This window comes from Ricinus communis, chromosome 9, assembly GCF_019578655.1.
Source record: "Ricinus communis isolate WT05 ecotype wild-type chromosome 9, ASM1957865v1, whole genome shotgun sequence".
Taxonomy (NCBI): domain Eukaryota; kingdom Viridiplantae; phylum Streptophyta; class Magnoliopsida; order Malpighiales; family Euphorbiaceae; genus Ricinus; species Ricinus communis.
Window position 1 is genome coordinate 2,566,838 of NC_063264.1, and position 27,185 is coordinate 2,594,022.

The 27,185-nt window shown below is 35.8% G+C and overlaps 4 protein-coding genes and 1 pseudogene across 7 annotated transcripts; 2 read left to right on the plus strand and 3 right to left on the minus strand.

Moving 5' to 3' along the window:
- Positions 1–1,159: 1,159 nt before the first annotated feature.
- On the minus strand, positions 1,160–6,355 carry LOC8261473 (DUF21 domain-containing protein At4g14240). Of its 2 annotated transcripts, XM_048378826.1 has the most exons (14): positions 5,971–6,355; positions 5,770–5,846; positions 4,746–4,829; positions 4,498–4,611; positions 3,970–4,053; positions 3,759–3,830; positions 3,404–3,471; positions 3,192–3,279; positions 2,981–3,054; positions 2,522–2,891; positions 2,387–2,433; positions 2,195–2,276; positions 1,494–1,647; positions 1,160–1,396 (listed from the first exon to the last, which is right to left on the minus strand). In XM_048378826.1, exons 1-13 carry the CDS (start codon positions 6,209–6,211, stop codon positions 1,540–1,542), a joined length of 1,509 nt encoding a protein of 502 aa, XP_048234783.1. In that variant the 5' UTR covers positions 6,212–6,355; the 3' UTR covers positions 1,160–1,396; positions 1,494–1,539. The 2 variants fall into 2 exon arrangements, with proteins under 2 accessions (XP_048234783.1, XP_002516784.1); XM_002516738.4 differs by having other exon boundaries at positions 1,160–1,647.
- A 69-nt stretch (positions 6,356–6,424) lies between these two features.
- LOC107261077 lies at positions 6,425–8,672 on the minus strand (annotated as a pseudogene).
- LOC8261472 (heat shock 70 kDa protein 8) lies at positions 8,666–12,197 on the minus strand. Of its 2 annotated transcripts, none has more exons than XM_002516737.4 (2): positions 12,044–12,197; positions 8,666–10,582 (listed from the first exon to the last, which is right to left on the minus strand). In XM_002516737.4, the coding sequence occupies exon 2, from the start codon at positions 10,540–10,542 to the stop codon at positions 8,827–8,829; it is 1,716 nt and encodes a 571-aa protein (XP_002516783.2). In that variant the 5' UTR covers positions 10,543–10,582; positions 12,044–12,197; the 3' UTR covers positions 8,666–8,826. The 2 variants fall into 2 exon arrangements, with proteins under 2 accessions (XP_002516783.2, XP_048234782.1); XM_048378825.1 differs by lacking the exon at positions 12,044–12,197 and adding an exon at positions 11,980–12,025.
- Positions 12,198–13,538: 1,341 nt separating this feature from the next.
- On the plus strand, positions 13,539–17,194 carry LOC8261471 (primary amine oxidase). Its single transcript, XM_002516736.4, has 5 exons — positions 13,539–14,336; positions 14,652–15,036; positions 15,122–15,235; positions 16,106–16,644; positions 16,794–17,194. Exons 1-5 carry the CDS (start codon positions 13,573–13,575, stop codon positions 17,014–17,016), a joined length of 2,025 nt encoding a protein of 674 aa, XP_002516782.3. The 5' UTR covers positions 13,539–13,572; the 3' UTR covers positions 17,017–17,194.
- Positions 17,195–18,234: 1,040 nt separating this feature from the next.
- LOC8261470 (primary amine oxidase 1) lies at positions 18,235–21,082 on the plus strand. Of its 2 annotated transcripts, none has more exons than XM_002516735.4 (4): positions 18,235–19,536; positions 19,620–19,733; positions 19,991–20,535; positions 20,772–21,082. In XM_002516735.4, exons 1-4 carry the CDS (start codon positions 18,412–18,414, stop codon positions 20,932–20,934), a joined length of 1,947 nt encoding a protein of 648 aa, XP_002516781.1. In that variant the 5' UTR covers positions 18,235–18,411; the 3' UTR covers positions 20,935–21,082. The 2 variants fall into 2 exon arrangements, with proteins under 2 accessions (XP_002516781.1, XP_015573379.1); XM_015717893.2 differs by having other exon boundaries at positions 19,991–20,538; positions 20,772–20,909.
- Positions 21,083–27,185: the final 6,103 nt, after the last annotated feature.

Genomic DNA, 27,185 nt, shown 5'->3' on the forward strand with positions numbered 1-27,185 from the left:
ATTCTTCTGAGCTGGGATGAGTGAGTAGAAGGTACACAAGCATATGCATATAGATATAGTTATGGTATCTGATCAAAGGCTGTTGAATCCTGAGATTTTTCTATGATAGGTTTTATGTCGAAGGATTATAAACAACAGATGTGTAATTAAGTAGCTGACTGAGGCCGCCTGCCGGCATACCCAAGAATATACAGAAAATGCTGTAAAAGGGGCATTTCTTCTTCTTCTTCTTTTCTTCATTTTTGTTTTTACTGGTTGTTGATGTAACATAAACGAGCTCTTCTTTCATTTTTGTTTTTCTTTTCATCTCTTTCTTTCGAATAGACACACATGGACATGGCCGTGTGTAGACCAGCTTCTCCTTAATTGCTTTAGGTTGATGAGTAGAGCTCTAATATTCGGCCTCTGAATGGAGGAGGGTTCCAAAAGCAAGCCTTTCATTAAATTCTAACTCGAACAGAGAGTTTGATTGCTGATCTCTATACTCAGTAATCACGCAAAAGAACAGAAAAACAGGGCAGTTGCAGAAACTGTGCCGCGCCTGCAGTATTGAGTAGGGCCATATACAGTTGTTTCTTGTGTCATGTGGTCTGGGCAATTTTTGGAAACAATGCTCCTTGAGAAAGGGGCATACAATGTTTCCAATAATGGAAAACTCATGCCCAGGTTATCAAAATTTTGTCTGTACCTTTCTCCCAAAATTTTCAGGCAGGTTGCCAAATCATCATCCATTGATAGCCGTTAGGAAATTGAACTCCAAGCTTTCCAATTTCCATTCTCTAAAGAATTTTTTAGAATAAATCTAAATAAAGGCTAAGCATTGCAATGGTGAAAATGGATAATATGGCATCCTTCTTAACGGGGGCAAACTTAAGCAACAATGCATGTCAACAGATGCTTCTTGCACATCAGTCGCTGGAATTTCATGCACACATCGTCTCTTCTGCTGATCGAAACTAACCACAGGAAGCTTGGCTTGCCATTGGGAGGACCAGATAAACGGCATAGAAACGAATTCATCTAAGCTTGTCTTGCCATAGGCAGAAATGAATCCAAAAAATTGATGGAGCAAAATTTAGGTTTACACGCACAAATTTAAGAATAACTTTATGGAGGAGAAAGCAATATTGTAATAAGCATAGCAGATGCATAAAACTGGTTTAAAAATAATAAACCTGCCCTTTCTCACTATTTCCCATTTTCCATTATAAGTATTTTCTTGCATAATGCAAATTTACTTGAAACAAGGCACATCAAAATTGCAACCTAAAGATACAGGCCTCAAACCAAATTGTCAATACAAAATGTGGAATCTGATATTTGAGAGTTATCGGAGCCTATGCACAGTTCTCTCTCAAGTACACATCCAAATCTATAGTAGTGGAAGTGAACATAGCTGAAAGGAATCACAATTTGCTCAGTAGACTCAGTTTCAATATATTACAAGCATTTATTTCATACTCATTGCGGTATGAACAATGAACAAAAAATACCTCTCCTCAGAGTTGTTGCAACAACCAGGCAACTGTACAACCTTTCTTATCTCTTGTTTCCAGCTAAAGGCTCACCACCAGTCCCTTGTAACCTTGGGCTACTTGAATCATTCTCAGATTTCCTCAAGGCTTGACCTGGCTTGCCCTGCGCTCCCTGGGAATTTTTAGAAAGAAGAGAGAATAGATATAAGCCTCAGTCATTGGAGGGAACTATTCGGTACCGAAATAATGACTTCATTCAAGACAGAGACAGATGAACAACATCAGCTAGTAGCTTTTTTGCAACTTGAGATTTGACTTCATAATGGTCATTTTACTCTGTCCATCCCTTTCTTTTTGGAAAAAAGAAACTCAAAACTGGGTCTTCTTCAATACAATTTCTCAATTATGGCCAGAAGTGTGCAAGATAACATGAATACAACAATTCCCAAATTGCTGTACCACAATCCATGAACATGTGTACTGTTAGTAGTTTTTCTCATATATCTTTGAACTATCTAAATGGAAGTTCGACAGTTCATGGTAACTTAAATAAAAGGCATGAATTGAAAAAAAGTTGACATAACGAAATGCTGCCTTCCCATCTAGCAATTTCAGGGAGAGTTGAAATTGTCATGAGCAACTTTTTGATATTCATACACTAAGCACAATATTGCATCCACGAAATCAGCTGAAATGCTTGCTACACAATTTTCACTTACAGTTCCCTTATTGGCTGTCAGCCTCCGACTTGATGGAGCCCGTGCCACTGATGAAGCAGCTGCAGCAGCAGCAACACGGATTCTGCAAAAAAAAAAATTTAAAAAAAAAGAAGAGAAAAAAAATTGATTCTCAATCTTTGGTAATTATTAAGCATCACAACTAAATCTATTAATGTCCCAATTCCTCGTTACCTTTTATGCACATCAACGTATTCATCTGTTTCATCCACAATTTCTTCCTGCATTATTGAGTACAAAATAAGCATAAAGGGGTTGTAGCAACTGAAATGCATGGATTGACTGCTAGCAAGATACCAGGGCCTGTACCTGCAAAAGTTCTTCAAATACATCTTCCAGTGTGATAATACCAATGACTTCACCGTCTTCAATGTCCTCTGAGGACTGTACCAAACCATTGGTTGCTGCATCAAAACGCTGTGAAGAGGTCTGCTTATTACTAGACAGCCTCGAAACCCTATCCATATCAAGAATTACAGTATCTAACTTCTCATCTTGCTTAACTAGCAGCGGAATTGTCAATTCAGAATCCCCAGCAGTGGCTTTGTTTTCTTCCTGTTTTTCTCCTGTTGTCATAGGAATCTTGGACTTTGCTTTAGACTTTACAACAGCTGCCATATGACTGCTACCTTTTTGAAACTCATTTAGAATATCGTACAGAGGCATATCAGATGGAACCCTGGAGAAAGTGTCCAAATAAACACTTATCCCATATGTTGATTGAAATGTTACAGAAAGGAAAGGCACGGAAAATAGCTAGGAGCATACCGTGGAATTCTCCGAATGGAAACAGCACTGACTGGGGTCTCTGTCTCAGGTCGTACAGTGAGAAGGCTTTTCACCTAATTTCCAACAGGAACAGAGCAGAGAAGAAAAAAGAGGAGACAACAAGAGCAATTTATAGAATCAGGTATTATATAAAACCAAATTCCATTTATAGTACCGAAATTTGTCAAAAGCTAGTTGTTCCAAAACCCACCAGAAGAAGCCCAATTATATTTTTTGGATTCCCAGAGTACACAGGAACTCGACTATGCCCTCGTGCAAGAACTTTTCCCATTGCCTCCCTGAGTTACCAGCACATAGAAGAAACACGTACATATGAGCAATGTATATAACCAAGTAGAAGATACAGCAGTTAATTCATGAGGCTAGTGATATGAACAATAATTATTCAGGAGCAAAACTAACCAATCCAGTTTGGAGTTGACATCTAATGAAAAGGTTGATTCAATAGGTGTCATAGCCTCTTCAGCAGTCTGTAAAATCCAGCAATGAAAGAGAAGCATTACTTGAATATGTCAATTCCAAACAACAGAGTCCCGAATTTTTTATCTAGAAGCAGGTGCAACAATGGAAGCGAGCAACTCGGTCAACTAGTTTGCAAATAACTCTTTAGTTCACAATTCTAGCACAGCAATACATATCCAATTATGCAGAAGAAATTTGGTGCTTGTTTGAGTGTTGCAAAAGCAAATGGCTGAGTGCTAACAAACAAAGAAACATATAAGCTGGTTTGAACAGGCTAATTTCACACAGAAAGTACCTTTTCAGTTAAGTCAAGCGCTCCACTAATAATTGTTGTCTCATCGTGTGTGAGTTCACCTCCCTTTCCAGCCTAATATACAAAGAAAAGCATGCCATATCGCAAGTCAAAACTATGTGAATGTATTCATACTTTCAGCATATTCAACAACCTTTGTATGGTCCCGTAACTTTAGCATCATACATAAAACTTCTGCAATGTTCTAGTTTACCTCCTGACTATGGATTGAAACAAGAACTTTTAACTGAGCCCGCCTGAATAATGCTTCATTATGCCCCAGTACCCAATCCAGAATCTGTAATAGCACAATTTTATTAAAAAGCAAAGATCGATACAAACAGACTGTTGGTATTGGTACCAGGAAATGTGACATTGATCAATGCATCATTTAGGGAAAAATGGAGAATAGCACCATAATTTTCTGTTTCTTTTTCCTTTCTTTTTAGATAGTAGCAGCAAAAACTAAAACCAGAGCTTCATTTCCACTCTTTTTGCAAAATTAGCGACAGTGATCATGACCAAACAAATTGCTGAAGCAATAAATATGACAGTATTGGGGAAAAAAAAGCATTGCATCCTTCAAAAATGATTGTATCATAAAAAAAGGATTGTGTACTTTCTTTTTTCTATTCTTTTCCTAATTTACTTGATAAGCAACAATTACCAAGTCAGATCATTAGCGATCCCAATTTGCTAAAAGGAAATGTTTGTCCGAGTCAACTATTTTCTTTGTATTTACCTTCCCAATGGGATATGATATTGGATAGCAAATAATCATCAGAATTCGTACAAGCCATACAAAATTGGCACCAACAGCAAGTCCATATCTGGAGCATATTGATTGTGGAATAACCTGAGAATGAAGAATGTCAAGTTCCAACCAAATCCTCCTCCCCAACCCCCAAGCTACCACTGTGCACACAGACTTACAGGAGGAGAAGTGGGAGGGGTATATTATGCAAGCATGGAATATTGTAGAATACATACCTCCCCAAAAAATAGAACAAATGTGACAGATAGTATTATAGCAACATACTGATTGAAAAGCTTATCAAGGTATATAGGAAGAGCCTGCAAATTGGAATTTTAAAGTCAATGATTGTGATTAAGAACTTAGGTGAAGCTTGTATAACATACGTTTCAAGAAAAGCAATAAAAGAGATGGCCAAAGGATAGTAAAATTTCTTCATCCTCTCTATAAATCCAAGCTCACTATAAAGCCTCATCCTCAAAAGCAGGGATTATAAAGAACCCTGTTTCCACCCATTAATTCCAAACAACAATTTTGTAATAGCACATAAGATCCATATTTGCAGTATAATCCTTAATACCAAGCTGCACCATTTTTCTGGTTCCATATTCCTTCATTTAAACCACTGTGTATCCTATAAGCATTACAATTTTGAGTTGGAGTCCAATCATGGTTTTAAAGCTAATTTCCTAAAGGTCCTTCACATTTAAGCAAATCATTACGAAGTTGAATACTGATAAGTTATTTATCCAACACCTCAGAGATAAAATATTTGTTACATGTTCCATGGTCCTTACATTCAAAAGCTAAAAAAATCCAGTTTGAGTAATCTTAACACTGTATATCTTCTCACTTGCATTACTCTTAGAGTGTGCTTGGAAAGTCAAAACATGCAAGAATTCAATTCAGTGGACTTCTATTTACTCAATTCTTGTGTCAAGAAAGCCTATAGTTGCTAGAGTTTAATTCTTTTAATGCATTTTAGAAGAAATTAAATCATGCCAAAAAAGAAAACATGACCTTGCCAAGAATCAATCCAATTGTACTCTTGCACGACTTATTCCAAACAATGCCTAATAATTTGCCTTTGTTTCATACTTTAGATGTTAGAATTTTTTTTTAATTCCAATCCATTCCATCCTACATCGTTTTAATCAAAAGAAAATTTAAAGAAAAAGCTGAATGCAACATCCAAATATTTGCTAAAACCAATAATCCATTTAAATTAAAAGTAAATCCAGTGTCGTTTTGACGAATTACCTCCATAGCAGCAGCATTACATAAAAGCAACGTCACTAAAAGTTGATGCTGCTTTTGAACCACCGGAAGAATAGCAGCTAATAATATTCCAAACACAAACACAAAAATTAAAATTAAGAAAACACTAATGATAAAATTAAAATTAATAAATAGATAGAAATGAACCGAAAAATAAATTCGAATTGAATTGAATTAAATCACCAGCTTGTTTCTTCTCGCTAGAGGTACCGCTGCGTTGAAGAATTTCGAGCTCAACAAGACCGAGAGACATCAAACCTAAAGTAAGACCCGACATAATACCAGCAAATAGAACGAGAAAACACGATATTCCTGCGTATATAAACCACCATATCGATCCAAATGGTATCCCTTCACTTACACCGTTTGATTGCCCTAACATCGTCAACATCCTCGTCGCCATCACCGCATTTACTAGATGCATCGTTAATCGACGGCACAGAATCTGGTGAATAAATTATGGATCTGATAATAATAATAATAATAATAATAAGTACTTTTCAGATTGTTACTCTATCTTTGGGTAGCCAGAGAAGAAAGAAAATAAGAAAAGCGGTATATACATTTCTGATACTGAATTTCCCTTTATTAAATCAGTACAAATGAACCATGTGAGAATTACGTGGCGTGCTCTGGAGGGTTCCTTGTGGGTCTTTTCAGAATGTGTGGGGCCGGTAAGGAATGGGTTTATAACCCTACACGTTTCGTGACATAAGGACAGGTTGAATTTTTAATGATTACGTGAAGCAGCAACAATATTTATTCTCAAAAAAATAAAACACAATATTAATAAAAGACACAGAGATTGTGAATTTAAGAATACGAGGTTGGAAAAGTAAATAAATTAATAATGCGAATCACTCCTTATTATTAGTTGCCTTCTAAGTGCTAAAATAATTTAAATGTTATTTTTAAATTAAACTTTAATGTTTAAAATTCGAACCCATGACTTGATTGAGTCATTACTTTCTTTTACTTTGCTTCATTTGTTTGTCGTAGTAGTAATACTGTTGCTTATGAATTAGCTAAATGGGCCTCCTTCCAAAAACATTAGTTTGTGTTGATCTTGTTCTTGGGCACATTAGTTTGTGTTGGATAAAAGTATTTCTTTTATAAAAAAAAAAAAACAAACAAACAAACTTTTGTCCCATTAAAAAAAAAAAAAAAAGCTCTTGCAATAAATAGCGGTTTTGGCCAGCAAAATTTGACCGGCAGTTGACAAGTCAAGTACGATAATGTGTTATTTGTACCATCACCTTCATAAATCTTGATGTAATATTGTTTTCCATAACCATTGGGGGGTGATCACCATACTAATATTTGTATGGTGTTGCTCTCTCTGAAGTTTTGCATGACCCAGGCTTCGAGATTGTAACCGAAATAAACCTTCCATCAAAAAACTGAAGAACAGAAACATTCCCAGATCATGAAGAATAGGTTTATTTTGTAAAAAGACCTAACATCAAAAAAGTTAGTGAAAGATGCATACTTGTCCATCCATTTCCTTCACAGCTTGCTGGGCAGATTCATCATTGGTATACCAAACAAATGCAAACCCTAAAGATTGCTTGGTTTTTTTATTTGTCACAATTTTGACGTCATCAACATGAGTCTGTGATATCGTATTTTTGCCTCACAATCGCTTTAAAGCAGGCGTTTGTATGCTCTGGCAATCCCTTCAAGTAGTTACCAATCCTAGTACACCGCCCCCTTATCGAAAGACAACAGGACGAAGCATCATGAAAGATATCAGAATTCATAAATGAACAGAGAACTTCCTCCAGCTTTTAACTAGCGATAGAAGAGCAGCACTTCAGCATAAGTACATAACTACAAGAATCAATAAACTTCAAGGAAAATTACTGACTAACTATATGAATTATGATATTTACTATTCATCTAACTGTGTTTTTAAGAAGCTTTGACCAACTAACTCCAAGGGAAACATCCAGTACTCAAACCAATATATTATCCCAATGCATGAGCATTTGATATAGATGTCATCACAAGCAAGTATAAATTATTAAACTCCTTGAAAGTTAAGGCAGAGAAGTACCTCGGCTTACTTCCCCAAATTGTAAAAATGCATTCTACAAATTTCCCTCAGATGTTGATAATGACAACCCTACATTAACCAAGAGTGTAAATCTTCAGTCAAAGATCATTCTCTGCAGTGAACAAAATTAAATAAATATTTATTAACAGAAGCTTACCGTCAGATGTCGATGAAAAATGTTGTAAAGTGCGACTCAAAGACAAAATTTTCAACCAAAAATTGAGGTTGCGGAGTATTTGTCCAACATGGAATAGCCTATTAGTTTTGGCTTAATGGAATTGGGTTGATGGCTAAATGTGGAGGAAAAATGTAATGGTCGTTTGATAATACATCTCTCTGACTCTTTCACTCTCTTGCACTTACCATCTTCTTCTTATAATTTCAAAAAAGAAAAAAAAAAGAATTATATGGAAGTCTTGCACATTTACTACTGCCCTTAAGGATAAGATTTTTTGTTTTGAAACTTAAGCTAAAGCTAAAGAATGTTTTGTTATTTTCTTTCTTTTATTGATTTTCCTCCCATTTCCACAAAATAACTTTTCAACTTATTTTCCTTCTTCGTTTTCCACTCTCTTTAACGTACAAAGTTTCCATTGATATATACATGGAAATTAAACCCTGCTAACCATCTTGTACATATGGAAATCTTGAAACAGAAATTCTCAAAGCTAACCATTGAGACGTGAGAGTCCACATATCAAAATTTAAATCCTGCAACGGAAATAGCCATTGTCACAAAGGCCGATCCAATTACAGTCATAAAGGTCAATTACCAGATGAAGATAATTCCTACCAAATTTTCACTGCAATCAAGAGATGCAATTATCATTACGAATATACAAGCTCACTCCCCTCAAATTATTATAACACGCAACAACATTTACAGCAAAGTCAACATTTACAGAGTTTATTCCCATTAGCATGACCACATTTTGGAAGTACCCAAACACAGTATCATTCTTAAAAAGAAAAAATCATCATAGTTAGACCTTCTTGTGCACCGTCACTAGGTCCAGCGTACAACCATAAGCCTTGTTCAAGGCTTCAACACACCAACCGTGTCCATCATCAACTGTAGGCATTCTCATTTCCATGAAAGGTGCTACAGGATGTTCGGCTCCAGGCATCATTACTCCAGCAAAAACCCTCAGCACATTCGAGGCATCGATGTCCATACAAATGTTTATTTCAGGAACTCCTTTGGCTGCTGGAGGAATTCCTACAAGTTTGAAGTAGCCGAGCAGATGATTCTCTTCCACCGTCTTTCCTTCGCCTTCATAAACAAGGATCAGTGCTCCAGTTTGGTTATCATGAGTGGTTGTAAAGGACAGCTCTCTCCTTGCAGGCATTGTGGAATTTCTAGGTATGATAGCAACAAAATTATTTCCATCAGATCTTACCCCAATTCCTAGAGGAGTAGCTTGGATTGTCAATAGATCCAAATTTCCAAAAGGATCACTTATTCCTGAAGCCACTGCTCCTTCAAGTGCTGCCCCACATACAGCAGCTTCCAATGGGTTCATCTCTTGGTAGAGTTCTTCCTTTTTACATATGTTCTTAACAAGATCTCTTATCCTTGGGATGTTTGAGCATCCACCTACAAGTATCACATCAGTCAAATCCTCTATGTCTACTTTTGAGTCATGTAAGCACTGTTTTATGAGGTTCTCACACTTTTCAAACACCTTATGGTTCACTTCCTCGAATTCCTGCCGATCAATAACCTTGCATATTTTTCTTCCATCTCCCAAATCAAAATCAACCTGAACACTAGTCTGGGATGAAAGCCTGTGGATTGCATCTTGGGTTCCTACTCGAAGCAATCCCTTCAATTTGATCTCATTGATCCCATGGCTCATAAATAGGCTCACTGAATTTGGCAATATATGTTCCATCATATTCTGCAGTATGTCTTCTCCTCCAATAGCAGCTCCTGCCAAGGCCTTAATCTGTGAAACACCTCCAGCAGTAGCACTCACAGCTACATCACAATACCCAGCACCCATATTAAATATGAGAGCGTTCTTCTCGCTTCCACTGCCCATATTCTCATGCACAGTCTGTTGCTGCTGCTGAGCATACAACAACGCCACAGCTGTTGGCTCAGGCATCAGCCTGAGGACATGAAGACCGGCCATGGCACAAGCTCGTTCAATTCGTGTCAGTTGGAACCTACTAAAAGACACTGGAATGGTCAGAACAACATTTCTGAGGGGCCGCTTCAGCTGAACTTCAGCCATGTGTCGTAATTCCACCAGAAATATAGCAAGAGCTTCTTCAGGGGTAGTGGATCTCCAAGCATTTTTTACTAAGGCAGCAATGAAGGGGCGAACACCAATGTCCAAAGTCTGTACCAAAAATGGAAGGCTCCTGCTTGCATGAACAACTGGATCAGTGTCTACTCTGCCAATCAGACGTTTCATATTGAAGATTGCAGCTCCAGATAACATGTCATGCTCATGAGATTGATTACTGACTCCACCTGAAGTGCTGTCATCCTTGAAAGTGACATAAGATCGCATCAGCTTCTGGTTTCTAGTATTCTTGAGGAGCTCCACTTGGGAGCCCTTCCAGACTGCAACACTGCATTGCGAAGTGCCAATGTCAATTCCAATGGCAGTTTCTGGAAAAGCAGATGAAGATTTCTCCTCTCCAGTGGTTTCACTGTCAGATGCTACAATGTACTGCGGTTCAGCCATATTTGCAACAAATTTTATAGCAATGATGAATTACAGAACACTGCATCATAAAGAGAAACAGAGAATAACATCAGCTAAAGAGTATCATTACAAATGGAATTTATGCAAGGCAAAATTGCAAGTTAGTGCATTTGACTTCATTCTTTCTGAACCAAACCATAAAAATATCTCTTCACTTACTAAGAGCAAACTTTACATCTCACTCTTTCAATCATTTCCTTTATGGAAATTAGGTAAAATAGAACACTCTCTTTCCTTGTCTCATTACCCTTGTCTTTCAACTATATTTAAGAAATCTAAAAAATTTGTGACGCCAATCTGAAATTGTACATGAGCTTTTATTTACTCTTACATAACTAAATGCAATTAGTAACATCACATGCATTTGTTGAGAATCTATGACTTTGAGCAAGGAATCCATTGGATAATTGTCATTAGTAAAGATTCAGAATAAACTTGTACCACTCATAAATTTAACTATTAAAAAGCAACAAAAAAGCAGACCCTGCAATGTCACACTGTACAAGATAACAAGACACATTCGGAACCAGGCCAGCATTACTAATGTTCCTATTCTTGTTCTGTCAACTAAAAGGCCTAATATATATCTAGCTAAGTTATCCCATGAGTCTTGTACTCTTTGTTTGTTTAGGCTCCATTTATCAAATTCTTCCACAAAAGTTCATCTGGGTCTTTCAACAAACACCTCTAAGGTTTTTTAACCATTTGAAAGGATACACACCAAATGCATAGACCATAGACCAACTGTAAAATGAGATGATTTAAACACCGATTCACCATTGCATAAGATTCCAAGAAACCACTAGTACACCATTTATAAAAGCACATAATCTCATATCTAGTCTTGTCATTTTCACAAGCAACTCTCATATCCTAACCTCATTTTCTCTTCAATAAAAAAAATTTAAAGATCACAAGAAGAAAAATACCTAATGCATTTGTGTTTTTTTTTTTTTTTCCTCTAATAAAAAAAAACTCCTTAAACCAAACTAGAACTAACCGAACAAAGAAATTAATATCATCAAAATTAAAGAAAGCAGTGTTCTTAATAAGAAGCAATTATTGACACAGTAATCAAGAACAAGAACAATCCAATTTTTGCAACGATCACTTACTTGAATTGACAAAAACACAAAGAATCAAACAAGAAAGTGATATCATCAATCTAAAAGGACGTAACCTTATTAATAAGAAGCAATTCTTGAAACAGTAAGCAGAAATACTAACAAGAACAACCCAGTTCTTGCGAAGTTCATCAAGTAATGAAATTATAATGTTTAAATGGTCACTCACTTCAATTAATAAGCATTTTCTTCAAACAATTGAAGATACAAAGAAGCAACAAGAATCAGTAATTCACGTCATGTGCAAATTAAATTGACACCAAAGTAAATAACAAAGAAGCATACAACTGACCAGCTACAAGAATGAAGTACAGGAGAAAGAAGAGAGTATAAAGAAAGATAGAGGAGAAGCAAACCTGAAAGTAAACTGAAAATGAAGAAGTAGAGATTAAAAGATGAGGTGAAAATACAGAGAAAAATAATAGCAAATTAGAAGGTACGAGACAAAATGGGTCGATGAGAAGGAAGTAATAATACAAAGGTGGCACTCATGTTCTAGAGTTTCCTAGACTCACTGAGTGGCGGTTCACTTTTAGTTTATTTATTTGAAGAAGGGCTTAATGGGTTGGGCTTTGCTGCTACTACTATTGCTGTATGACTTCCACTTTGGACCCCAATAAGGAAAAAGAGTGTCAAATTCTAAATAAACAAATCAAATATATTTCCCAAAGCTTCTTGAACAGAAAAATTATTTTTATTCAATTATGATAAATATGAAATTTAATATCTTTTTATCCCATTTAGACAGTTTGCCAATGTCCAAAAAAATTCTTTTCTTAAGAATTCTTTATTTTCTTTTTTACGGTTGGCAGTATATTAAGATTTAGCGAAAAGAGCTAACCATTAATAGATATCATCAAATACACAAACTCAAACAATAACTGAATTTTAAAAAATTTGAATTTAAGCTCAAGTTTATCCAAATTAACCAGTTTGAACTCTTTTAAATTAAGTTTAAGTTGAATTAAGTCAAAATAATATATGTAATTTTTATTTTTATAGAATCTAATTTAATTAATTTTTAAATATATATTAATCAATTATTGTGTACATGATTATTAACATTTTCATAGAATTATATATTATTATAAAAAATATTCGATATATATGACGAAAAGATAATTAATATACAATATTCAATTTAACATATAAGTATTTCTTAGTATTTACAGATTAATGTTGTATGCTATAGGATATCAATACATCATATGGTGGATTAAATTAACATTAATATATATTTTATTCAGTGTCAATTGAGTAATCTCATTAAGTTATTTGAGTCGCTCTTGAACTCCACTTAATTAATTTTAAATATTATTTAAAGTAGATTCTAGTAACTTGCAAGTTGTCTCAATTTGTTCATACCCTTACATGGGAAATATGAAATTGCTCAAGCATTACTATATAGCTAAATGTTAGGTTGCAATTCTTTTTAGTGAAATGATATTCTCTTAAATGTCATATAATTTTAAAAATTACCGGAATTAGTTTTCCACTCAAAACTGGAATAAGGAGACCATTATTACTAACATATGAAATTTGAAATTTCATATAACCCTTCATGAATTTGTCATCATATACTAATTGCACCCAAAAGCACATTTTTAGAAAATGATATATAGGGTTGATGGAGAGAGTCAAGATTAGAGTTTAGAGCATATGAAAGACTTTCTTAGTTTTCATTTATTTAAGAATTCTATAGTTTAATCATTACATTCCAGAATTCTCCATCCTTTTCAAGCATCAAAGTCCTTGAATAATTTTGATCGCTGAAAAAAGAAAATAACTCAACGAATAGCTGAAGACTTCTCATTAATGTTGTGATCTCTTTGATTAAGCCATGTACAAAACACCTTCTTCCGGTTGCATTTCCCTCACATTATTCATGGCTCCAATTCTCAAAACTCTCTTTTTTCTTCTCCTCTCCATTATCTCCACCCGTTCACACCAGCACCCATTAGACCCACTAACGCCGAAAGAGCTAACCCTGATCCAGAGCATACTCCAATACGCATACCCTAACTCAAGCCACACCCTAGCCTTTCATTACGTTGGGCTACAGGAACCACCTAAACCCCTCATTATTTCATGGGTGCAAAACCCATCCACCAGAGACCCACCGCGCCAATCCTTTGTTATTGCACGTATAGACCAAAGTACTCATGAAATCATAGTAGATTTATCACTCAACAAGATCATTTCTGATCAAGTTTATGATGGTTATGGCTACCCTATACTCACTTTGGAAGAGCTTAATGCTGCGCATAGCTTGCCGCTTGTATACGCACCGTTTCTGGAGTCCGTCAACAGAAGAGGTCTCAAAATAAAAGAAGTGGTGTGTGGAAGTCTTAGTATAGGTTGGTATGGAGAAGTTAAAATGAAGAAAAGGACTGTTAAGGTGACGTGTTACTATTTAGATGGTACTGTTAATTTGTATATGAGACCAGTCGAGGGTGTTACTATGACTGTTGATCTTGAAGATATGAAGATCATAGGTTTTAACGATAGATTAACGGTGCCGATGCCAAAGGCTGATGGGACTGACTACAGAGAAACGAAGCAAAAACACCCTTCTGTGCAATCATTAAAAGGTATCACAGTGGTGCAACCTGACGGGCCAAGCTTCACAATTGATGGACACAGGGTCAGGTGAGAATTAGGTCCTTTATCAAAATTTGCTTAAAACATTGAAGAAGGGGTTTACCTTGACCAACCGATGGCTGAAATTCTAACAAATGTGACTTTTAGTGAAGGGCAACTTTTAAGTTTTTCTTTTTAAAGAACATCACGTTTTCGTTATATAAATATAAAGCACTCAGACTTCATTTCATTCATGCACTAATGAGGCATAATAAACTGAGTAGAGAAGTCATTTACTTTTACAAAATAAAATACACCAATATGTATCAGTATATTTTTTCAGTCAACATAATATTTTCTTTTTTTGTTTTGACCAAAAATTAGATGGGCGAATTGGAATTTTCATGTAAGTTTCGATCAAAGAGCAGGTCCAATAATATCGTTGGCATCAATATATGATGTTAAGAGGCAAAAGTTTCGTCAAGTATTATATAAAGGGTTTGTATCAGAGCTCTTCGTACCATATATGGACCTTAACGAAGAGTGGTACTACAGAACATTTTTTGATGTTGGTGAATATGGGTATGGTATGCGCGGAGTGCCACTTGAGCCACTTAGAGACTGCCCTGAAAATGCCATTTTCATGGATGCCTATTACGCTAACCAAAATGGTATACCTGTTAAGATGACTAATATCTTCTGCATCTATAAAAAGTTAGCTGGTGGTATTATGTGGCGACACACTGAAACTTCAATTCCAGGCAAAGTGGTAAGTGAAACTTTTATAGGGTTTAACATAATCTTGTTGGCAGTTCCAAATAAAAAGAAAAGGTGTGGTGCGAATAATTTTTCAGGAAAGGGAGGTTAGGCCAGAGATAAGCCTGGTGGTAAGGATGGTGTCAACTGTTGGCAACTATGACTACATTAATGATTGGGAATTTCTGCAGAGTGGTTCAATCAAAGTTACAGTAAGTTGTAGATTAGTGAACTTTTTTAATGGCAATAAGCATTATAGGATTCATTCTATATAAGTGGCACAAGGGCAATGTGAATTGTAATTGCTACTCCACAGTTCTACTCCTTAATACCTGACTACAAGTCTTAAAAAGTAAAATTTCATTTAAGTCCAATTCTATTAACGAGTCCTATACTTTATTAGTTTATTTTTGCTCTTATCTTCATCAATTTTATTCAATTCAATCCATTTAACTTTTAATATAATGTCAGAGCAAATCCAGTTTAATTTTTTAACTTTTAAATTTTTTGTCTATATGTTCAGTTTCAACGATCCACTTTGATATCACTAAAATATTTTAAATCTAATATCAAATTGGGTATCATGTCAATGCCGATGTTCAATTCCCAATTATACTTGGGAGAGTGTCTCAAATTTCATATTTCAAGAAAATTAGAAATTACAGAGCACAATTGTAACTATTTAGGAATTTAAATCTACCATGTCATCATATCATATATACACAATTTGATTATGTTGATGACCTTGCTGAAATTGAATAATTTTTGTTTTTTTACAACGGGGATGCTCCCACGAGCAGGCTCTTTTAAGAGAAATTATTAAGTAGATTTGATCTACCATGTCGTTTATAGATTAAGTCAATTGTATAGTGACATATAATATTTTTTATTAAGTGTTTATTTGTATTGATTGGTTTTGTTTCGGCCTGCATGTGGACCAAAGAGAAAACTGGGCGAAAGGCGGCACCAGGGATATTTATTGTTGATTAACTTTACTTACTATAAGATTCAGTCTTGATAATTGCTTGCAAAAACAGAAGGGCAATGTTAGTAATAACGGTTTCCTTATTGCTTACGTACAGGTTGGGCTGACTGGTTTACTAGGTGTGAGAGGAACAGCATACGCACACAAGGACCAAATACACGAGGAAGTTTATGGTACATTATTAGCAGAAAACACAATGGGTGCACATCATGATCACTTCGTCACTTACCACCTTGATCTTGATGTGGATGGGGATGCAAATTCATTTGTCAAGTCCAAGCTGCAAAAGACACGAGTGGCCAATGACAAGTCACCTAGGAAGAGTTACTGGAGAGTTGTTAGTGAAACAGCTAAAACAGAATCTGACGCAAAGATTAAGCTCGGTTTGGAGCAAGCTGATTTATTAGTGGTCAATCCCAACAAAAGGACTAATATGGGCAACTTCATTGGTTACCGTCTGATCCCTGGATCAGTAGCAGGTCCTCTCTTATCAGAGGATGATTACCCGCAAATCCGAGGAGCATTCACCGAATATAATGTGTGGGTTACACCATATAACAAGTCTGAAAAGTGGGCAAGTGGACTATATGTTGATCAGAGTAGAGGGGATGATACTTTAGCTACATGGACCCTCAGGTACTAATCCAATTAAACTAAACATAATAATAATGCATTGTGCAGGTGCTTATAAGGCAAGTGTTTCTCACTAGGTTAGGATGAATTGACATGATAATGTAGTGCAGTTTTGTTTGATCTGATACAAGTGCTATTGACTGTAATTGCAGGGATAGGAAGATAGAAAATAAGGACATTGTGCTGTGGTACACATTGGGTTTTCATCATGTACCATATCAAGAAGATTTTCCAGTCATGCCGACATTAAGCAGTGGATTTGAGCTCCGGCCAGCTAATTTCTTCGAGAGCAATCCGGCGCTCAATGTCATACCACCTCAACCTGTCAAGGGCCCAAACTCCTCTTCATTTAGCTCAATTCATGGTTCAAGATAGTGTGGATTTTTCTTCAGGAACACTGAAGATTATGCTATCTTTTATCGGAAGCCATATAATCTTCTATTGGCACTTGGCTTCCATTGAAGGGCAGAGGGTGAAGCAGAGTATTTTTCTTTTCGAATCATCTTCACTTGTACACTTGAATAAGGCCCTTCTTAATAAATATAATAGACTTTTAATATTTTGATGGATTAAATAATTATTAAATATTGAAATATTAATTTACTTAGAAATCTTATGTATTAATTTATCAGAATTCATTTAAGATTTTACTAAAATTTATTTAAAAACTTTACCTATTTTACTAGGTTTTAGATTATTAGTTATAAACAACTTTCATTTCAACAAAACATATAACCTTTAGATTAGTAAATAAAATTTATATTTATTTATGAAATACATTTCAACCGAACAAAATAAAAGAAATATATAGATTATTAGTATTTTCCTTCTAAATATGTAATAGTTGATTTTATAATTTTTAATTATTAGATAATAAAATTATTATTATTAATTAAATATTAAATATAATTAAGAGGTGGACCATAGTAATCAGATCTTGTTTTAGTGACGGAACCGCAACGGATGTCAAATCTTGAAGCATGTGGTTTTTTACAAAGATCACAGGGTTGTAAAGGAAAAGCATGTTACTGTCATGAAGCTTCTCATTTCACAATGTAAAGGCGAAGTCAGTCAAATCATTCTTGCTTCCATTGCAAGAAAAGGTGCAATGAAAAGGGCTTTGAAAAAATAAGTAAAACCAGCCTGTGTATTCCCTTCTTACACAGGGAGGTCGGTTGACAGATAGTAAAATTGAGCTTCAAAGGAAATAACCTTTTTTTTTTCCTTTTAATCTTAAACAAAGATGGCAAATGGGGATTCAAATGAAATTATTTTGAATTTTTCAATTTCAAATTATTTCGGATCTGAATTGGCTGAGACTCGGGTTCCCTCGGGCTGAGGTCTGTATAGGCTGCATCTTTTTCAGGTTTAGATTATTGTTGTGCGTCCAGTCGGGTCTTTATGGTTAGTGCCAAATTTAGCCATTACATATGCCAGCAAGTGATAAAGAATACATTGAAAAGAAACGTAATTCATGTGCGCCAGATTTTTTTTCCTAAATAATAAAGGAATTCACAGGAGTTAGATGTTACGTCCTAATTAAACAATAGTATAATACTAAAGGAAATCTTGACTCAATTAATTGAAGGATAACATTACCAAATGCCAAGCAACAAGTTTTGCTCTTAGCCCAAAGCAGTGTCCACTCCTGTAAATTAGAATATTTCTCTTATTATATAATCTGAACAGTGCGTTGTCCGGTGCTTTACTCCATAACCAATTTTCTGTTGCAGTTCCTGAAAAAAGAAACAAAAAGAAAAACAGGCATCCATGACTATTACCATGCTACTTCTAGTTTTTATTTTACGATGCTGTTTTGTAGCTAGCCTTTACCACCCACTAGACCCTCTCAATCCAGATGAAATAAACCAAGTATGTCTCGTTGTTCAAAAGTCTAGCCTTGGCAATCTTTCCAATCTAACCTTCCATTTTCTTGATATTCAAGAACCAGATAAAGCAGATGTTCTCAAATGGCTATCTTCACCTAACCTGAATAAGTCTGTTCCTCCTCGTCAAGCCAAAGTTGTTGTTCGAGCTGGCGGTGAGACTTATGAGCTCATTGTGGACTTGGCTACAGGATCCATTATATCAAACCATGTCCACACTGGTCATGGCTATCCTCCTCTTACTTTTATTGAGCTTTTCCAAGCTAGTAAACTGCCATTGAAGTATCCCAAATTCATCAAATCGATTGCGAGACGGGGCTTGAATATATCCGAAGTTTCTTGTATACCTTTTACCGTTGGTTGGTATGGAGAACATGTTACAAAACGTGCGCTTAGAGTTTCATGTTTCTATAGAGGAGGATCGGTTAATGTATTTGCAAGGCCTATTGAAGGAATTAGTATTCTAGTTGATGTTGATTCTATGCAAATTACTGCATACCTCGATAGATTTAGAGCCCCTTTGCCTAAAGCTGAAGGAACCGATTTTCGTTTGAGTGGAAAGCCTAAATCTATCATTTATAATGTATCAGATAGTGGGTTCACCATTAACGGCCACAAGGTTAAATGGGCCAATTGGGATTTTCATTTAGCATTTGATGCTAGAGCAGGAATTGTTATATCAACAGCCTCTATATTTGATGCAAAAGTGAAGAAATATCGCAGTGTGCTATACAGAGGTCACATATCTGAAACATTTGTTCCATATATGGATCCTACTAGTGAGTGGTACTTCAGGACTTTCATGGATGTAGGCGAATTTGGGTTCGGACGAGCAGCTGTTACCCTCCAGCCGCTGATAGACTGTCCTGCGAATGCCGTCTATTTAGATGGGTATGTGGCTGGTGCAGATGGGCAGCCACAGAAGATGTCTAATGTAATTTGCATTTTCGAAAGATACAGCGGTGATGTGGCTTTCAGACATACAGAAATTAATGTTCCTGGAATAGTGGTAAGGTAGTCTATTTATGATTTACCAATTGGTTTGTGGATTTTGGTTTGGAGATATGTTGCAGAATTTTACCGGTTTTGCAGATACAAAGTGGGGAGCCAGAAATCAGTTTGATGGTCAGGATGATAGCTACTCTGGGAAATTATGATTATATTCTTAATTGGGAGTTCAAGAAAAGTGGTTCCATTAAAGTTGGGGTAAGCTTCTATATTTTCTCTTTTCTGATCATTTAAAGTTCAGTTTCATATTCCTTAACCTCCTCCTGCAACAGAAGATAAGCATCTAACGTAATTTTTGGCAACGGATTTCTAATTGCAAAACCCTGGCGATTTAATGATATTTGAATTCTTTATCTCATGCATTACTAGATAAGCAAACTTTTATGGTAATGGTTTCTAATTGCTACAGATCTGGACAATTTAGACAACTCTATGAAAATAATATGTTTTTGCAGGTTTCCCTAACAGGTATATTGGAAATGAAAGCCACACCATACACAAACAGTGACCAAATAACTAAAGATGTATATGGTACCTTAATAACAGAGAATGCTGTTGCTGTTAACCACGACCACTTCATCACATACTACCTCGACCTTGACATTGACGGTAATGATAATTCATTTGTCAAAGCCAAACAACAAACTGCAAGAGTACCCGCTATTAATGCCCACTTACCGAGAAAAAGTTATTGGAGAGTTGTTAGAGAAACAGCCAAAACTGAAGATGAGGCAAGGATACTACTTGGGTTGGAGCCAACTGAGCTATTGATTATGAATCCGAATAAGAAGACTAGACTTGGAAATCAAGTGGGTTACAGGTTAATCACAGGACAACCAGTCAGTTCTCTTCTCTCTTATGATGATTATCCCCAAATTAGAACTGCTTATTTAAAATATCAAATGTGGGTGACTGCTTATAACAAGTCCGAGAGATGGGCTGGTGGGTTCTACGCTGATAGAAGCCATGGTGATGATGGCTTGGCTTTGTGGAGCTGCAGGTAGTAGTTGGAGTTTCATTCTTACTGAAAGCGACCAAAAAAAAAATCCTTCCTTTGAAGTTTTTTAAGATATGCATAATAATTTTCAAAATACACAAAAAAAGGGGATTGCATTGTGGGAAATTGGCAAGTACTATTTTATGAAAATTTTTATCCTATCAAGAAATTACAGAACAGGAGAACAAAAGGAAAGTCCAGGCGTTGTTTTAACATGACAATTTTTATGTGATGTGCAGGAATAGAGTAATTGAAAACAGAGACATAGTCCTATGGTACACTGTAGGATTTCATCATAGTCCTTGTCAAGAAGATTTCCCAGTTATGTCAACGCTTCATGATGGATTTGAGCTTCGACCAACAAATTTTTTTGAAAGCAATCCATTGCTCAAACAAGATTAACCGCTGGATGAAAATATATCCAGTCTAGTGATGAAGAATTCTTTGTCAACAGATGAAATTCATGTGAAATAACATCCTTGTACAAGACTTGTTTTAGTGGATGCATAATTTTATTCGAAAGGAGTAACGTCATTCTTTTTATTTTAGACATCGGCTGGTGAAACTGATTATTCTTCTATTGTCAAATTGCTTTTGCTGACAAATGAAGATTTCACTTACCAACACATTAGACAGGCCTTTATTCGATTCATTAGGAGGGGCCAAGGGGGTACTTCTAATTAAACAGGAGAACTCATTATTTTTGTCAGAAATAAACAAGTTCAACCCAATACAGAATTTGATTTAACCAGGACTAATGCACCTGACATATCTAAAATTCAATAGGATAGAGCCCAAGTAGTTAAGCATATGCCAGTCCCAAGTAACAACATCTAATTGGCAACGGGCACGTTTATTTTTTTGGATAGAGCCATGCCCCCATTTTTTCATAAAAAGTACATTGCACAATAACTTTGCCAGCAGCTCCATATTTTCAGACCATGTTTGTATTTGGTAATGGCTATCCTCCTCTTACTCCCAGTGAGATTTCCGAATTCATTGCAAGAAGATGCTTAAATTTGTCTCAAGTTTCTTGTCTACCTTCAACCATTTTCTGGTTCGAAGTACTTATTACAAGACGAGCGCTAAAAGTAGTATGCCGTTATCAAGGTATATCAATGTATTTCGCAAGTGCTATGAAAGTTTAGCCATGCTTGTTGATCTTGATTCTATGCAAGTTACGGCTTATAATGATAGATTTAGGACCCATTTACCTAAAGCAGAAGATACTGATTTTCCTGTGAAAGGGAAGCCTAATTGCATCTATGTTGGATGCACAAATGAAGGAATATGGCCGCGTGCAGAAGTATTATAGAGGTCATGTATCTGAAACATTTGTTTCATATACGGATCCCATTCTAAGGCCGCTGATCGATTGTCCTGCAAATGCTGCATATTTTGATTGGTATGTGACTTGGGCAGATGTAAAGAGATCTGCAATTTTTCAGAGATTTAATGGCGACGTAGCTTTGAGAAAAAAAGAAATTTGTAAATCTAAGATACTATGTATATAGACGGGATTGGAAATTTTAGCTAAAATGCACATTTTAAATAATTTGATTCTTCTGTCATTTCTTTTACTTTATTATGGGGATTTAATATTGTTGATGTAAAATCTGCCAGGGCCACTTTATGTTGAAGGTTTGGAGAATTGGCGGAAATGTAATAAATTAGGTATAACAAATGCGACTCATCACTAACGAGTGTTTCATGATTTGATCAATCAATCACAGAGTGATGATGATCAAACGGACAGATCAATGGTGATTGATCAAAACGTCCAAGTTCAGCTGCTGATTGCATGCAAAAGGCCTGCCCGCGGTGTATATATACTCTAAGGTAGTTGAATAAATTTAGAGCGACCAAAACTAATGGCTGTAGATTTTTTCGCAGCGAATTTAAACCTTCTAAAACATTTAGCGATGAAATTAAGATGATCGCCTATTTTAAACGACGAAAATAAATTGTTCGAGCGACGAAGTAATTGTCGCTGCTGAAATTTCTAGGGATAGTGAAATAATAGAAATTAATTTGAAGTCGGATAAAACCCAGTCCAAATTGAAAGTTAAATATAAACAAACAAATGAATAACTATTTGACGGTGGCTATTTTCTGACATATATACTTTAGAAACTGAAAATATTAAAAAAAATCCACCGCTCATGAACATATAGTAAACGAACATAAAAATACCTCTTTAGATTTCTTTTCGATTTAGGTTTGCTGTCCGTCGCTAATCAGCTTAACTAATTCTGCTTTTGGCAAATTAAGAATAGAAATTAAAAATACAAATTAATTTTATAATTAATGTAAACATTTTTAAAAAAAATCATAATACTTTATCAATCACTTTTCAAATCTAACCGGCATGTCAGGGATGAAGGTTACTCGGTATATATATTAAAAAAAATTAAAAATATTTTTCAATTCGATGCTTTTAATTAATATTAAATAATTTCTTTAAAAAAAATAAAATTAAACTACAAGTTTGACAAGTTCACAGGACTTCTTTTTTTCCACTTGCAAAATCAATCCATTTCTGCCATTTCCGATAAGGCATTCTCACAATTATGGAGCTTTTCTACAAATGGAGTTCTAATTTCCTCTTCTATTCCACACTGCAAGCTATATTGACTGGCTGCTTGCCAGGAAATACCCACTAATTATTATGGTTTGAAATTAGGTAGCTAACTGGGGGCGGCACTGGGGCATGCTTTTCCCGTCAGTCCATAAATAATGCGATATGGGGTATTGTCTGTTAAATGACAGATTTACCCACTCTGCTCTAACATAATTATCTTTGTGATTCTGAAGAAAATTAACTGCTTTTCTCTTGGTCTTCGTCCACTATCACTGGCTGAATAGGTTATTTACTTTTCTCAGAAGCTGAATAGGTCAAGTTTGATTTGATTGCAATGTTGTAAACTCTCTGCCTCTATTGTTATTTCCTCACTAATTCTTTTTCCTTGGTGCGAAAATGGTCTCCATTACCATCTTTTTTTGTTCTCTTCTTTTTGTTCCTTCCATATTATTACTTGCCTCTTCTGCACAACTGCCTGCAAAAACAATCGCCTTGGGTTCCAACATAACTGCTGGGACTAATTCTTCATGGCAATCACCTTCTGCTGATTTTGCTTTCGGGTTCTACCCTGTTCTTAATGGTCTATTTCTTGTTGGTATTTGGTTTGAATAAAATCCCAGAAAGAACGTTAGTTTGGTCAGCTAACCACGACGATCCTGCTAAAATTGGCTCAACTGTTATTCTAAACCTCATTGGGTCAATTCGTGCTCAAACATTCAAATGGTACCGAATACTTGATATACAACGGCACATTCTAATTTTTCTTTTATTATTACTACTTTTCTTCCAATCTTATAAATAAGTATACAATATCAACATAGAAGATGAGGTACAAGTTAAGCAATAGGCCATCGCGTGAAGGGATATTTAATAGTGGGATTTTAATGCATACCTGTTGCGCTGCTTGAATGATATCACCCGCCACATGCCTTTGGAAAATTCTTCTTGCCCTCCACTTTTACATTCATTCAAGGAGAAAACGAAAAATCCCATTAGAAAACCACTGAATACCTAATTTCACAATGTAAGCGATTTTGTCAATAATTTATGTCCCTCAGTTGTTCAGTCAAACACTTAACAGTAATATCTTCTTATAACTTTCTTTAGTCGATGCATCAAAATTGCAATTAATTACGATATACATATCGATATTGTGTAAGAAATGGATCTGATGGGAAGATATAGAGATAGATAGCCACAAAGATGAACTCATCATCACAGGAGATTTTAATTTCTTGCCTTCAAGAAAAAGATAGCATGTCTATATTGTTAATATTGAAAGAAAATCATAATATACATCATCAAAAGAAGCTTAACATAAAAATAAAGGAAAGATGACTATTTATACTCTAACATGGAAATAACTATACTACCCTTACAATAAACATTTAATTACAGTGTTTAACATTCCCCCTCAAACTCACGATGCGATAGCAACAAACATCGAGAGTTTGTCAGATAAAAAACGAAAACGTGAAGCAGTTAGACATTTTGTAAATAAGTCCGCAAGCTGTAAGGAAGAAGAAACAAAAGGCAAAGTCAAGGTGTCATTCTCAAGATGATGACTGGTAATATGACAGTCGATTTCGATATACTTGTTCCGTTCGTGAAAGACTGAATTGTGTGCAATCTGAATAGCGCTCTTATTATCACAATGTAAAGGAGTTGGTTGCCACAGAAAGACACCCATATCAGCAAGCAACCATCGCAACCAAACTATTTCACAAGTAGTAGAAGCCATAGTGCGATATTCAGCCTTCGTTGAGAATCGAGAAATGACGTCCTGCTTTTTACTTTTCCAAGAGATAAGAGAATCACCTAAAAAGATACAAAATCCAGTAGTTGATTTGCGGTCAGTGGGATCACCAGCCCAATCAACATCAGAGTAAGCACATAACTCTAAAGATGAAGCAGATGAAAATAGAAGAGTCTCTGTAGTAGGAGAAGTAACAAACTGACTGACTATATGAACAACATATGCAATATCAGGGCGAGTGATAGTAAGATAAACCAAACTTCAAACAACAGTCCGATACAGACTCGGATCCGACAGTAGAGAACCATCAGAAGCAGAATAACGAGCGTTGAGCTCAATTGGAGTAGCAACAATCTTATTGTCAGAAAGGCGAGCACGCTCAAAAATATCAGAAATGTACTTAGATTGAGAAAGAAGATACCCTTTTGGAGAAGAAGCAACTTCAATACCCAAGAAGTAACGAAGGGAACCCAAGTCCTTCATAGCAAAACAACGAGTCAGTTCCGACTTTAACAGACTAATCCCGACAACATCATCACCTGTAATAATCATATCATCAACATATAGAGAAAGCAAAATTCGACCAGCCGAAGTACATTTGATAAATAGTGCAGAGTCATGGTGGCTAGGATGAAAACCAAGTGAAGTAATTACAACAGAAAACTTCTCAAACCAAGCGCGAGGAGCCTGTTTGAGACCATAAAGAGCCTTCCTAAGTCTGCAGACTTCACCAGGATGATGATCAAGACCATGAGGAGGGACCATATAAACTTCTTCATGAAGATCGCCATTCAAAAAGGCATTTTTAACATCCATTTGAGTTATATCCCAACGGCGAACGGAAGCAACAACAATAAGAGTTTGAACTGTAGTCATTTTAGCAACGGGAGCAAAAGTCTCTTCATAATCCATACCATATTCTTGAGAATAACCTTTAGCCACTAAACGAGCTTTATACCTTTCAATAGAACCATCAGACTTAGTTTTAATCTTGTAGACCCAACGAGAACCAATAGCATGTTTACCTGCAGGAAGGAATACTAAATCCCAAGTATGGGTTTGGTGAAGAGCAGTTAACTCCTCAGCCATGGCACGCTGCCAAAGAGGATCAAGAATGGCTTCTTTGAAAGATGAAGGTTCAGAAAGACGATGAATAGAAGCGAGAAAGGAAACAAATGAACTAGAATAACAAGAATAATTAAAATCAGGTTGTTTAGTGGACTTACGATTGCGTACAGGATAGCGAGGTACGATAGTATCCGCGATCTCGAAGATGATTAGGCGAGGTGTGTAGTAGATGAGCCAATAGAGGTGTCGGGAATGTCAGTGAGAGGATAGCTCATCAACATCAGTAGCAAAAGGGTCAATATGGATAAGATCAGACATAGATATATGGTGAGGACGGTCAGGAATTGTAAAATAAGGAATATGTTCAAGAAAAATAACATGACGAGAAACATACAATTTATGACTGACTGGATCAAAACAACGATACCCTTTTTGACCTGCACCATAACCAAGAAAGACACATATAGTAGATCGAGATGATAGCTTACTGCGTTCAACATGAGGAAGAAGAACAAAACATGTAGAACCAAAAACACGAAGAGAAGTATAATCTGGCGGACGACCATACAATCTTTTTATAGGGAGACAAGCCAGAATTATGAGAAATAGGAATTCTGTTAATTAAATGAACAGAAGTAAGAACTCCTTCCCCCCAAAATTCACTAGGAACACTAGCAGACAACAAGAGTGATCGTGCAGTCTCTAGAATGTGCCTATGTTTTCTCTCAGCAACTCCATTTTGTTCAGGAGTATCAGTGCAAGAAGTTTGGTAAATTATACCATCTAAAGTAAGTAGATCCTTAAAAGCATGGGAAGTATACTCTCCCTCCAAATCACATCTAAAACATTTGATAACAGTTGAATGTTGGGTTTTCACAAGAGATCGGAACTCATTATAAATGCCAAAAAAGTCTGAACGACGTTTCATAAGATAAACCCAACAATAACGAGTGCAATCATCAATAAAAGATACATAATAGCGAGAACCCCCTTTTGTAGAAACAGGAGAGGGTCCCCATACATCAGAATGAATAAGATCAAAAGGAGCAACAGATATAGTAGTGCTTTTAGGAAAAGGCAATGCATTAAACTTGGCTAGTTTACAACCACTACAATCAGAAATATCATGAGTTTTCAAATTTCCTAAAGCTCCTGTAGAAACTAAAAATTTTAAACGAGACACAGAGACATGACCAAGGCGAGAGTGCCACAAATAAAACACAGATGAAGAGGGATTCAAACGAAAGG